Source organism: Hemitrygon akajei, chromosome 11, assembly GCF_048418815.1.
Source record: "Hemitrygon akajei chromosome 11, sHemAka1.3, whole genome shotgun sequence".
Classification (NCBI taxonomy): Eukaryota; Metazoa; Chordata; class Chondrichthyes; order Myliobatiformes; family Dasyatidae; genus Hemitrygon; species Hemitrygon akajei.
Window position 1 is genome coordinate 113894542 of NC_133134.1, and position 13476 is coordinate 113908017.

The following is a 13476-nucleotide window of genomic DNA, read 5'->3' on the forward strand; positions in this document are numbered from 1 at the left end:
AAGGCAAAAAAAAAGCAGGAAGAAAATGACTTGTCAAAATCTTGTCTCTAATCTAACGGGTAGGTTGCAGTCAGATTGTAAAATATTTGAAAGTTTTTTTTAAGAGTAAGACAAGATTATAGATGATCTTTAGTGTACCGAGCTTGGTAACTTTCAAATTAGTTGGAATGACCGTTGTCTTCTCTCTCTTGTTCTGGCTTGCCTGCACACCTCTCTTTCCCTATGGCTTCTTGACACTATACATAAGATGGGTGTAATGTGAGCCGGCACACATACACACTCACACAGATAATGTATTCTGAAGGGTGGGGGGGGGGGTGGGGAGAAAGTATCAAATGTATATATTTTCTTCTGCTTACCATGGCAACCATCAAGTGCAGGTCCAACAGAAGGTGCCCATACAACTGCTCGAATGTCACCATCCCATGTAAGATTTGGGGTCGTATTAGGTGCATCTTGGAAGAAAAAGAAACATTATAGAGCTATGTACAATATTGAAGCAATTCAGTAGGTCAGGCAGCATCTATGGAAGGGAATAAGCAGTCGATATTTTGTGCTGAGATCTTTGATCGGTATCTTTCTTTCTATCATATGTACTCCCGAAATAACTGGAAAAATTTGTGTGAAAGCAAAATGTGTCCCATTGATAAAGCAAACTTCGTGGCAGAGGAGTTCATTGGTACCCATTGAAGCATGCTATTCACTTGCTATTACCATTGTGAAGCATACAAAGGAGAGCAGCATCTAGGTTGTGGGCGAGGAGGGATTTGGTTTGTGGGGGGTGGGGTTAGAATCCTTGGAGAACCTCCTAGTTCCTGGAGGCGGATCAGGAAATTGGGACATGTTATGCGACATGGAAGAAGGATTTTTGACCAGCTGTCCATCCTTAAGCGCCCATCTGCATTGATCCCATTTTTCCTCACCTATACCCATCAGTCTCCTTCCTTCTGAATGTTTGGCCATTTAACTTACTAACTAGCATGTCTTTGGCATGTCGATCTGCCTCTCTACCAGAGGACTTTAGGTTCAGACCCAGGGAATAATTGTCAAACACCATTTACTTAAGATTACATATTGTTGAGTGTGTGTGTTTTCAGGCTCCTGTACCACCTTGATGGTACCAATGAGAAGAGGGCTGTCCTGCTCCTTAATGATGGATGCTGTGTTTTTGAGGCATTGCCTTTTGAAGGTTGAGTAGATGATGAAGAGATTAGTGCCTTTGAAGCTGGCTGAGTTTACAACCTTCTGAAGCTTTTTCAAAAAATCCTGTGCGGTGATCCCTTTATAACAGATGGTGATACAACCAGTTAGAATGCTCTCCATGATACATCTGTAGAAATTTGCCAGTATCTTTGGTGACAGGCCAATTCTCCTCAGACTCCTAATGAATATAGTCACTGTCGTGCCCTCTTTGTAATCACATCAATTTGTTGGATTCAGGATAGATCCTCCAAAATGTTGACTGCTAGGAACTTGAAACTGCTCAGCCTTTCCACTTCTCATCCCTCACTGAGGACAGATGTGTATTCCCTTGACTTCCCCTTCCTGACGTTCACAATCAATTCTTTGGTCTTGCTGACACTGAGTGCAGGATTGTTGCTGCAACACCACTCAACCAGCTTATTTGTCCTGTATGCCTCCTCATGATCATCTGAAATTCTGCCAACAATAGACATAATTGTGGGTGTTGAGAGAGTCGAGCAGACAGTGGACACACATCCTCGAGGAGTTCCAGTGTTGATTGTCAGCAAGGAGATGTTATTTCCAATCCACAGAGACTGTGGCCTCTTGGTAAGGAAGTCAAGGATCCAGTTACAGAAGAAGGTTCAGAGGACCAGGTTTTGGAGCTTGTTGATTAGCACAGAGTGTATGATGGTGTTGAAAGCTGTGCTGTAATCAATAAACAGCAGCCTGACGTAGATATTGCTGTTGTCCAGGTGATCCAAGGCCAAGTGGTGAGACAGTGAAATTGCATCTGTTGTTGACCTATAGTGATGAAAGGGAAAAGCAGGTCCTTGCTTAGGCAGGAGTTGATTCTAGCCATTATCAGCCTCTCAAAGCACTTCATTACAGTAGAACATTACAGTAAGCTAGAACAAAAGCTGCAGAAAAAAAGCATGAAGGAGGTGTGGGATGGGATGAAGATCATCACCGGATGCGGTGCAAAGCGGGGGGCGAACATAAGTGGAGATGTGGAGAAAGCGAACCAGCTGAACAACTTCTTCAACAGGTTCGACAGCTCAATCTCATCCTCACCGCAGAAATCCACACCAGGCTTACTTCCCTCACAGGAAAATAGCCACTCACAGGAGACCTTGCCCACGCCCAGGATTACGGCTGCACAGGTGGAAGGTCAACTGAGGAAGATCTGTACCAGCAAGGCGGCTGGACCGGATGGAGTTTCTCCACGATTACTGAGGGCCTGTGCGACTGAGCTGGGAGAACCACTACAGCGCATCTTCAACATGAGCCTGGAGCAGAGAAGAGTACCCAGACAGTGGAAAACATCCTGTATTGTCCCGGTACCAAAGAAACCACAACCAAAGGAGTTGAATGACTTCAGACCTGTTGCCTTGACGTCACACGTGATGAAGACCATGGAGTGGCTGATAATACAGAATCTGAGGCCACAAACCAGGCACGCCCAGGATCCTCTTCAGTTTGCATATAAGGAGAAGGTGGGAGTGGAGGATGCTATCATGTATTTGCTGCACAAATCACTCTCTCACCTAGATGGGGTCAGTTGTGCTGTGAGGATTACATTCCTTGACTTCTCTAGTGCCTTTAACACCATCCAGCCCAAGATCTTAAGGCACAAACTAACGGAGATGGGAGTAGACTCTCACATGGTGGATTGGATAGTGGACTACTTGACAGATAGACCTCAGTATGTGCGGTTGGGAGACTGTAGGTCTGACACGGTGGTAAGCAGCACAGGGGCGCCGCAGGGAACCGTACTCTCTCCGGTCCTGTTCACCTTGTACACATCAGACTTCCAATATAACTCGGAGTCCTGTCATGTGCAAAAGTTCGCTGATGTTTAACATCGGTAGCTGAGCGAAGGGCGCTGAGTAGGCTACGGTCAATTATGGATAACTCTGAACATCCTCTACATAGCACCATCCAGAGACAGAGAAGCAGTTTCAGCGACAGGTTACTATCGATGCAATGCTCCTCAGACAGGATGAAGAGGTCAATACTCCCCAATACCATTAGGCTTTACAATTCTACCGCCAGGACTTAAGAACTTTTTAAAAGCTATTATTAATGCTTTTTGAGATAGTGATTTAGATGCATATCATATTTTTTTACTGAGTTAAGTATTGTATGTAATTAGTTTTGCTACAACAAGTGTTTGGGACATTGGAAAAAAGTTGAATTTCCCCATGGGGATGAATAAAGTATCTATCTATCTATCTATATGCAAGTGCTACTGGGTGTTAGTCGTTGAAGTTGCCTACCCTGTTCTTGCTCGTCACTAGTACTATTTTAAAGCCAGTGGAAATCTCCAACTGCAGCAGGGAGAGGCTGAAGATATCCTTGAACATTCCCACGAGTTGGTTGGCACAGGTTTTCAGAGCAGCACCAGGGCCTGATGTCCTGTGAGGGTTCACCTTTGTGAAAGATGTTCTGACATCGGTCTCTGAGACAGATCAAAGGATCACCAAATGCTGCAGTGATTCGCGCAGGTTTAGTGTAGTGGAGGATGAGTGGGCTGGTCAGCATGGGAGGAAATGGCGGATTATTTTGAGCTAGTGTACAAATCATATGCAATTCATAGTCCTTGTGAACTTAAGTTCTTTTAAAAGAAGCTTGGCCTGTCAGGGCTATATCAGGCACCATATTTCCACACCAGATTACTTTTGATCTGCCAGATTCCACATTCCCATCATTTTGGGAAGTATATTCATGAAATTTTTCAATTGTTGCTGTCCATATAATCTTAATTGCGTTCAATACTGTTCCCAAATAGATAGTTATCTGCGTATAGAAAATGGTATTAAGTTGTCTGTGTTCACAATTAAATCAGAAGGATGAAGGACTTGAAATGGGAATAATATTGAGCAATTCCCCTCTTCCCAATCTACTTTCAATCACAACGTACAGCAGTATTTAAATATATACTTTGTTGCAAGCCCCCCATGCCCCAATCATAATCACCCTCTTCCTAAAGGAATGGCTTCATGGATTGCTGAGGGCAGTTTTGGAGAAAAGTTGAGTCAAAAGACATTTCGGTGCTTCTTAGATGACATTTGGGCTGGCTGAATCAGAGTGCTAGCTTTCTTTTTCTTTCCCTATGAACTGAAGTGGTTTTTGTGACTAATCTTCTAGGTCTTTTGATCACCTTTTACTAATACCATCTTTATTGGATGCAAACTTTATTGACAGTATTACTGCTGAGGCAGTTAACATTAAGGGAAAAATGTCAGGCAGATGGAGGAGCTCAATGGGTTAGGCAGCACTGTGCAGAGAAATAGCGAGTTAACCTTGCAATTCAGATCCTTAGAATGAAAGAATATAGGGGAGAACGCCAGTGTAAGACGGTAAAGGGGAGGTTGGGGCAATCTTTAAGAAAATAAGTTAGAGCATTGAAGCATTGAGGAGATGGGTGGAGGAACAGATAGAAATATTGAGGAGATGGGTGGAGAGGACAGGGTGGGAGGAGTGTGGATGATGGGCAGATGGCACTAGGGTAAACAAGATTAGATGATAGGAGGCTAGGGCTTTGGAAGGAAGGATGGGTGTGAGAGGACCTGGGTATATCAAAAGGGGATGAGTAAAGAACAAGGTAAGCAAGTTACCTAGAGTTAGAGAATGTCATGTCCATGCTGAGAGGTTTTACATTAACCAGGCAGAATATGAGATTCCTTTCCTTTAGTTTGAATTTGGCCTTACCTTGGCAGTGCACCCAATGGAATGAACAGTGATTTGGGTTTGTATTGGCATTGATCATCATGTGTCAGTCACCATCAAACCACACAAAAAAGAGTCTGGGAGGAATTATTGCAACCTCTAGTCAATACTGGTGGAGAGGATCAGAAGTGAATTAAATACCAGTGTAGTTCTTTAAAGGTAGTTTGTAAAAATGCATGATTCTAATAGATTGTTGCTTTCAGAAAAAAGCATAGTCGGAAGAGATAAAAATCTTTCTACTTTTTTCCCCATGCGTTAGATGTTTCCCTGACAGATATGTGCTCACTTTAATCACCCTGGTGTAAGTATTTCAGATTAAGCTACATTACACATCCATACATTTCTAGACCAAATCTGGAAGTTGATCTTCCTTGTTTTCTTAATTTGAAATGTTTTTGAAAATGAAAAGTTTGAGTCTATTTACATTGAAAACAGATTTCCTATAGACACCCAAAACATACAGCGGACTAACATCAAGCTCTGGAGTTTTGTTTTGGTAATCATGCATCAGCTCTGTACAAGTTAAATAAATTTCTGTACATTGTCTCCTTAATCACTTTTTATATGATGGGAGAATAGTTCCCTCAACAAGATTTAAAAACAAAACTTTGTTTCAAATTGACTGAAATAAAATTTGAGATTGTGGTGATGGGTTTTGCCACATAAAAGCCAAATTAATTCTGTAATGTGATGCAACCTGCTTCACATTTGGTGCAGACTTGGAAAGTTTAAGCTTGCATCTTGAAAGATTTAACTTTTAACTTCCTATTGGTCACTTCTTATAGATGAGAAACAGCAGTCATTTTTGTTGAAATAAACTGGACTTTCTTCCTGGTTGGAACAGGAGGTTTGACTTTTTTTAAATCTTCAATGTGAATTATGAGATGCCTTTCCCTTTATGGCTTCTAAGTTCACATAACTTTACTGAGCTTACCATTTAAGCGATTCAGTGTCACCCAGTAATGTTCATCAGGGCTGTATGTATCACGAGACCACTCAAGAAGTGTGATTGCACGTTCATCTTCCAGTACAAATTTCACAAATTGTCTCGTAAGCATGTAGTATGCAGTTCCAAAATAAATGGTGAGACCCATAGGTGGTGCATCTTTTGTCTGATTAAGCTGGTAAATTTTGGCTTCACCTTCTTTTATCTTCTCTTTGTAACTGTACTCTGTCCTGTATTTCATATACCATGGTTGTTGTATTCCAGGTGTAATGTTCTTGCCCCTCCATTTGTGCTTTATATACCAGATAATTTCCTTATTAGTTTTTATTGGAAAGTCTTGTCCACAGAGATTGATAACTGCCTTCCATGCAACTGTTGTGTTTACGAGATCTTTCATGCAATTTATATCAGCCTGTAGGCGTGAGAATCCACCATAAACAACATGTTCCATTTTTGAAGCCAGAAAGATGTTATTAAAGCAGTCAGCCAAGCTCTTTACTTTTCTTTGGTAATCTTTTGATGACTTTTGATCAATATGGATGCAGTACACATTCTCTGGCCTATAAATTGCTCGCAATAGTTTTACAAACATTTCAAATTCTTTGTGGATAGTAATAATATAAGCTAGAGGATAGTTAGCTTCTTCTTCTGACAGAGAACTTGTTATGAAGTTAAGTTCAAGTTTCATTTTGGAACAACTGATTGGAATTTGAATGTCAAATAATTTTAGTTTCTCTTTTTCACACTGTTCTCCAGCCTGTAATGCTGTTTCTTTGCCTTGTAAAATTTCAGGGCAATACTTGGTGCAGCTCTGTTGTTCAGGTTGTTCAATAGGTTTCACAGTATAAGAAATTACAATGTACATCAGTGTGAAAGCAGGGAGTGAAATCAAAAAATACTTAATTTTGTTCATGTTAGAATTTTAGTCTTGTGTCTCACACCATGCAGTACTTGAGCTTTTAGTTTTCCTGTCCATGTCCATTTATCTGCAAAGAGTAACAGCTAGGTTAACAAAACCAGAATTAATATTTGTTTTCAAAGTTTGCATAAAATATAACCAGAAGTTTTCCTACAAGCAAAACGCTATAGTACAGCAATGAACATCTGAAATGAAACTTTCTCACTGAGATTGCTGCCTAATGGCTAAGTATTTCAGAAGATCTATAAAATTGCTGTGGTTTTTCATTTAAGAAACTAATAATCCATTGTCCTATTGTCATATTATTAACTATATTCTTATCTTATATTGTTATGCTAATATCTTATTATTAACTATAACCATCTCAACCAGTGTTGACAAAATGGAGAAAATGATTAACTTTTAAAGAAGAGTCTTTGCCTGTATGTTTAAAGTAGACTATGGATTTTATTACAAACCTACTTTGATTCTTTACTAATTTCAAAGAAATTGAGTTTTGAGGCTCCTTATAGAAAGATTGCTAATTTCAAGTCAAAAGGCATCCTTTTCAATTTCTACAAGTATGTGAGTGCTGATTGGAAATTCGTCAATAGGTAAAGGAGTCTTATCTTCAAAGAGCTGTTTTTCAGAGAGGCTATGGGAGTGGGGGGGGGGGGGTGGGTTAAAGGATATTTACACAGAGATCAAGTACGTTTGAAGAAGATTAATTTGTTGCATAAACGCCAATTCCACCAAGCAGCCTCATTACAAAAAAGTTGTATTGCATATTCTAACTTTTATTGAACACCAGACCAGCATTATCAAAATGGAAGGATCTGTAAAATGCAGAGTTTAGAATCATCAACTTCGTTCTTTTTCACGAAGATAAATGGCAGACTGAAAATGTCCTGGTAATTGACAATAATTATTGCAACAGGTTTAATGTTGCACATTTATGCAAAGTGTGCCTTTTTGAATAAATGTTTGCAAAATAAAATGACTGAACGAAGGGTCCATCAATAGTAGGACTATTAAAAATGGTTGTGACTTTGTTCTGTTCATTTTTGGAGGCAAAGCAGCAAAACAGTTACTTAAAAATCAAATAATTAGAATTTGAAATCTGAAACTCAACTCAGCAGGTCAGACTAAGAAAAGAAGTTGTTAAAGTTTCAGGCATTCATTAGACCTGAGAGGGAATCAAGTAGTCCAGGTTCAGAAAAGATTGGTTGGAACAAGGGGATTTGTCTGATATGGAAATAAAGCATGCCCGGGAGGTCAAAATATATCAATTAAAAATGGTGGGGAAATTGAGTTTGGGGATTATGGTGGAAGGAGGTAAAAATAGTTTGCCCTGATATGAACAAAAAAAAGGGAATTATCTTAAGTTGGAGAATATAATATAGAACCTTGGGAATTGACTCTACAGTGTGTTGTTGACTCCTGCCTTTGTGTCCATTTGTGCCACAATTGTGTATTTAAAATCGTCAGATATAATTTGCATTATATTCATGGCAATAAAATAGTCTCTCTCCCCCCCCCCAATGTTATAAATTACATTCTCTCTGTTAACAAAACACCAAACTTCACAACACAAGTCAGTGATTATAAACCTGATACTGTTTCAGAGGTAGTATCCCTTCTCATTAAGTACATATGTATTTGTCACCTTATATGGTCCTTCATGATGGGTGCTGCTTTCCTGTGCCAGTGCTTATTGGTGGGGAGGGCTTTATCTTTGATGGAGTGGGCTGTATGCCCTATGTTATATAGGCTTTTCCATTCAACAGCATTGATGTTTCCATTCTAGGCCATGATGCAATCAGCTAGTATATTCTTCGCCACACATCTTTAGAAGTTCATTAGAAACTTGCAAAGATTCAGCATGTCATCTAAAACGTTGACAAAGAAGAGGAGCTGTTGTGCCTTCTTTGTATTGCACCTATGTGCTGGACTCAGGGCAGGTCCTCTGAAATGTTAATACTGAGGAATTTAAAGTTGCTGGCTAACCCTCTGCACCTCTGATCTCTGATGATGACTGGTTCATGGACCTCGGGTTTCCTCTTCCTGTAGTCAATAATCAGAGGTTTTAGAATAGTGGACAGCACCATCTTTCTCCAACATCTATGTCCAGTAACACCATTGTTAGTTAGCACTGTGAGACTAACTTGGCATGGTTGTGTAGCTTATTCGCTGCTGGTAGTTTGTATGATCATTTTATATACTGTTTTTCTTAGCTCCTGGACTGCCTTTGTACTGTCTTTCTCTTGTCCAGTTGTGAAGGCTTGAATTTTACAAAAACACTGAAACCATCATTTCTGGATCTGCCACAATATTTGCTTCCTTACCACTGAATGGGTCAATTAGTGGATTTTTAATCTAAATTTGTATCCGACTCTACAAAAGTGGCAACCCATTCTGATCACTTACATTTTTTTTCCATTGTCTTTTAAGCTTGGCAACTTTAAGGCTAGTTTTACAAACACATTGTTTTTGTCCTCTCCAACATCAAATTCTGTTTGTTGTGCTTCTGGATTCTAGACTTCAACATGTCAAGCTAAATTCATTCACTCTTTCTGTAAGTTGATCCTTAAATTGTCACTGATTAATAAGTTAAACTGTTCTTTTTCAATCTCTTTATTAGTATTAATAATATTATGAACAAAATACAATTGATATATTAATAAAGGGATTACAAACATACAAATTCCCATTACACATGAAAGAATACATAAGCAATGATTACAGTATAAATGAGTTTTCCCAAAACATGGACCATACAGTATATGTATGAACAAGGTAAATCTAGGTATTTCATAATATATGATATAAAAAAAAACAGAAAAAAAAGTTTGCAAAATTGACTAAACTACTAATCTAATAGCTAATGAAGAAGAAAAAAGAAGCAAAAAAAGAAAAAAAAAAAGTTAAACTGTTAATGCCAACACTGATTCTAAGAGTAGTGAGTGGCTCATCTCCTGTTCCCTTCAACTTTCTCCATCACATACAAAGTTCGAGGCAGGAAGTGTGATGTAAACCTCACTACCTACTAGGTTGAATACAGCTGGTAGTACAAAGCAGTCAGTTTTAATAGCATCCCTATTGGGCATGATGGGCAACTGTCATTGGCAGACTGTGGTTAATATCTGTAATACGTTCTGGAAATTCATTGACATTGCAGCCAAAGTCATTTGAACAGCAGTTTCTCTTGTACCTTACAGTGTTGAAAGGGCCAAGGCAGCTGCATGGTAGAAAAATTCTGGTGAAGGGTCTTGGAACAGATGCTGAGTTCTGATGTGCTGTAAACTTAACAGAAAATTAATAACTCGCTTCTAATTTAAGTAGCATGGAATTCCTTCAGCACTTCCCATCCAAGGTATTGATCTTTGCTTTCAACTATTGCAGGGGTGTCAAACTCATTTTAGGTCACGGGCCGGATTGAGCAAAATGCAGCTTCATGCGGGCCGGATCAGTCGGATGCGTGCGAACGCAGCTTTCGTTGCCTCCGTTTTTTCAGCCTGCTCTCATGTGTCTCAGTCTCTGCTATAACTACAAAGTGTTTCACTTTACAAATTCCATTTCTTATGAAGAAGACTGCCGAATAAACACTAAAAACCCTGAAAACCTGGTACCTGAATAAACTCAGCATTAGCCATATCATACGCCATAGGCACTTCGATTACTGGGGCCAGCTTTAATAGTAATTAGATATTATCTCGCGGGCCAAAGATAATTCCACCGCGGGCCGGATTTGGCCCGCGGGCCTTGAGTTTGACATATATGAACTATTGCCTGACTAGATTGGAAACACGGTGCACTTTAATAGGTTGAGATTGGGGTTATGGTAATATGAAATCTGTATATTGTCTTGAAGATCTCCACACAATGAAGATTGATACATTAAAATTTCTTTTTCTAGATGGAAGACGCCAATTAACTCTTGAGTACTGTTTAAGTTATAAGTTCGTTAGTAGTTTATGAAAAACTTTATCATTAAATTCTGTGTGTGCAATTGAAGTTCTAGTAATGGGGGAACAGTATAGTAAGTGCTTGGAGAACATGGATTCTGCATATATTTATTTCCAACAGAAGCAGTTGCCATTTCTAGCCATTTAATAAAGATTGCAGAGAATACCACTAATTGGGATTATAGACAATAGGTGCAGGAGTAGGCCATTCGGCCCTTTGAGCCAGCACCGCCATTTATTGTGACCATGGCTGATCATCCACAATCATATTGTGCGGTGCCTGTTTCAGAGTTGGCTATAGGGGACTGCACCCTTCTGATTCATATGTTGAATAGGACTGGTTGTTAATTGGAAGTTAAAACCCAGAATTTTTTCCTCCCCTTTCTCTCTTCCATTCCCCACTCTAGCCTCCTACCTCTCTCCTTACCTTCCTATTACCTCCCCCAGTCCCTCTCCTTCCCTTTCTCCCGTGTTCCACTCTCCTCTATCAGATTCCTTCTTCTCTAGCCCTTTGCCTTTCCCACCCACCTGTCTTCACCTATCACCCAGCTAGTCTTCCTTCCCCTCTTCCCCCCCCCCTTTTTATTCTGACATATTTATTCCCCCTTCCTTTCCAGTCCTGAAGAAGGGTCTCAGCCTAAAACTTTGACTTTTTTATTCATTTGCTGCCTGATCTGCTGAGTCCTCCAGCATTTTGTATGATTCTCTGGATTTCCAGCATCTGTAGAATCTCTTGAGCTCAGAATTGTCAGCACTGAATATGGATGAATTTGGGAAGAGAAAGGTCACTTGCAGAGGCAGCTTTGGTGAATCACTATAAATTTGATGTTGCATCTGGAACTGGAGTTAGATGTTCGCTGAGAAAGAGATGTGCTTTTGTTAATACCCTATCAAAATAGGAAGGGGAAATGAACCACTGAAATGAATGTGGTTGTCGAACAGAAATATACTTTAATCAAGGAAGCATAGAAAGTTGATTAAGTTGGTTAAGAAAGGAAGGGATGCATTTTCCTTTATGTAGAGATTTGCAGCGACTGATTTTTTAAAAAAAATGTAGTTGCGTTATAAAGAAACTGCAGGGCTAGGCTATACACAGCAGGATCCTACATATCATTGTAATGTTAACAAAATGCAGTAATCTGGTTTTCGCAACCTGTCTCGACTGCCATTAGCTGAGGGAGAGTTGTCAAAATGTAGTTTGGGTTTTATCCAACAATGTGGCAATATACTGAATCTTACATTATTTTAACAATGAGAAAATTCACAAAGCCTACAGCATTATTATTTTTTCTCTGAAGGTACTTGAAATATACTCCACAAACCAAATTTCGAAGTAAATGTATTATCAAAATATGCATATGTTACCATTTTCATAGCTTAACTTTTTTGTCACATGTGCATTGAAGTGTACAGTGAAATGTGATTTTTTTTAAATCAAATCAGCAAAGATTGTACTGGAGATCCCATAAATGTTGCCTCATCTCCTGTGCTGACATAGCTTTTAGCTCACAACCTTGAGATTCTACTACTATTTGATTCATTTTCTTTCAGGCATTTACAGGGATAAAATGAAATGCAATAACTATACATAAACAAAGACTGACAAACAATGTGTAAAAGAAGACACTGTGGGGTGGGGGGGAATGCAGAGAACATGAGTTGTAATGTATGCGAATTGTAAAGAATCCTTGAAAGTCAGTTTGTAGGCCATAGAATTAGATCAGAGTTGTGAAAAGGTCTCCACACCAGTTGAGGAGCCTGATGGTTGTAGAGTGATAATTGTTCCAGAACCTGGTAGTGTGGGGCCCAAGGTTTCTGTACCATCTGCCCGATAGAGGTAGTGAGAAGAGAGCATGGCCTGGATGGTGCAGATCTTTGATGGAAGCAGCACGTCATGTAAATGTAAGTGGTGAGGAGGGCTTTCCCTGTGATGATCTGAGCTGTATCTACCGCAGTCTGTAGTTGTTTAACATTCCTGGACATTGGTGTTTCCATATCAGGCCATGATGCAACCAGGTAGGAAACTCTCCACTGTGCATCGAGAAGTTTGTCAAAGTTTTTGGTGACATTCCAAATATATGCCAACCTCTAAGACTGTAGGGGTGCTGTCATACCTTCTTTGTGATGGCACTTTCATGTTGGTCCCAGAATAGATGATCTGATCTGTTAATGCTAAGAAATATAAAATCATAGATGGTTTAAAAAAATTGTTTTTAAACCATCTACGACCGATCTGTTTTTTAGAGACTGGGATAGGTTAGGCAGTAAACGATTTCAGGATCTGTTTGTTGGAGGGGATCTTTCTTCTTTTGAGCAGCTTTCAGTGAAATATAACCTATCAAATACCCACTTTTTTTCGATATGTACAGATTAGAGATTTTTTAAGATCTAAACTACATATATTTCCTACTAGACCAGATAAGAACATAATAGATGTATCTTTTAATTTGAAACCTTTTGAAAATGGCTCAATATCTTATATTTATGGTCTGTTGTTGAGATTGAGAATGGCTCCTTTAGATAAATTTTTTAAAAAAAGGATAAAGGGTAAAGGATTTATAGACTTCATTATCTGCTGAGACCTGGAGAGTTATTTTTAAAATGGTTAATTCTTCATCATTATGTGCTCATCATTCCCTCCTATAATTTAAAGTAGTACATAGGGCTCATATGTCTAAAGACAAGCTCTCTCGTTATATTGCATATATATCTCCTTACTGTGACAGACGTAATAATGGAGAGGCGTCATTAAT

The 13476-nt window shown here is 39.3% G+C and overlaps 2 protein-coding genes across 3 annotated transcripts in view; one reads left to right on the forward strand and one right to left on the reverse strand.

The window, feature by feature from the left end:
• rtf2 (replication termination factor 2) overlaps nucleotides 1-13476 on the forward strand; it is a 54916-nt gene that overhangs the window by 20512 nt on the left and 20928 nt on the right. The gene's annotated exons all lie outside the window — the stretch shown is intronic.
• Nucleotides 1-13476, reverse strand: part of gcnt7 (glucosaminyl (N-acetyl) transferase family member 7) — a 50936-nt gene that overhangs the window by 14026 nt on the left and 23434 nt on the right. The window contains exons 2-3 of one of the 2 annotated variants that reach the window (XM_073061545.1): nucleotides 6802-6846; nucleotides 360-455 (exon numbers count right to left, since the gene is read on the reverse strand). In XM_073061545.1, the coding sequence (XP_072917646.1) occupies nucleotides 360-455; nucleotides 6802-6846 (141 nt within the window). Of the gene's footprint in view, nucleotides 1-359; nucleotides 456-5848; nucleotides 6847-13476 lie in introns of both variants that reach the window. The other variant, XM_073061544.1, reaches the window with a different exon arrangement.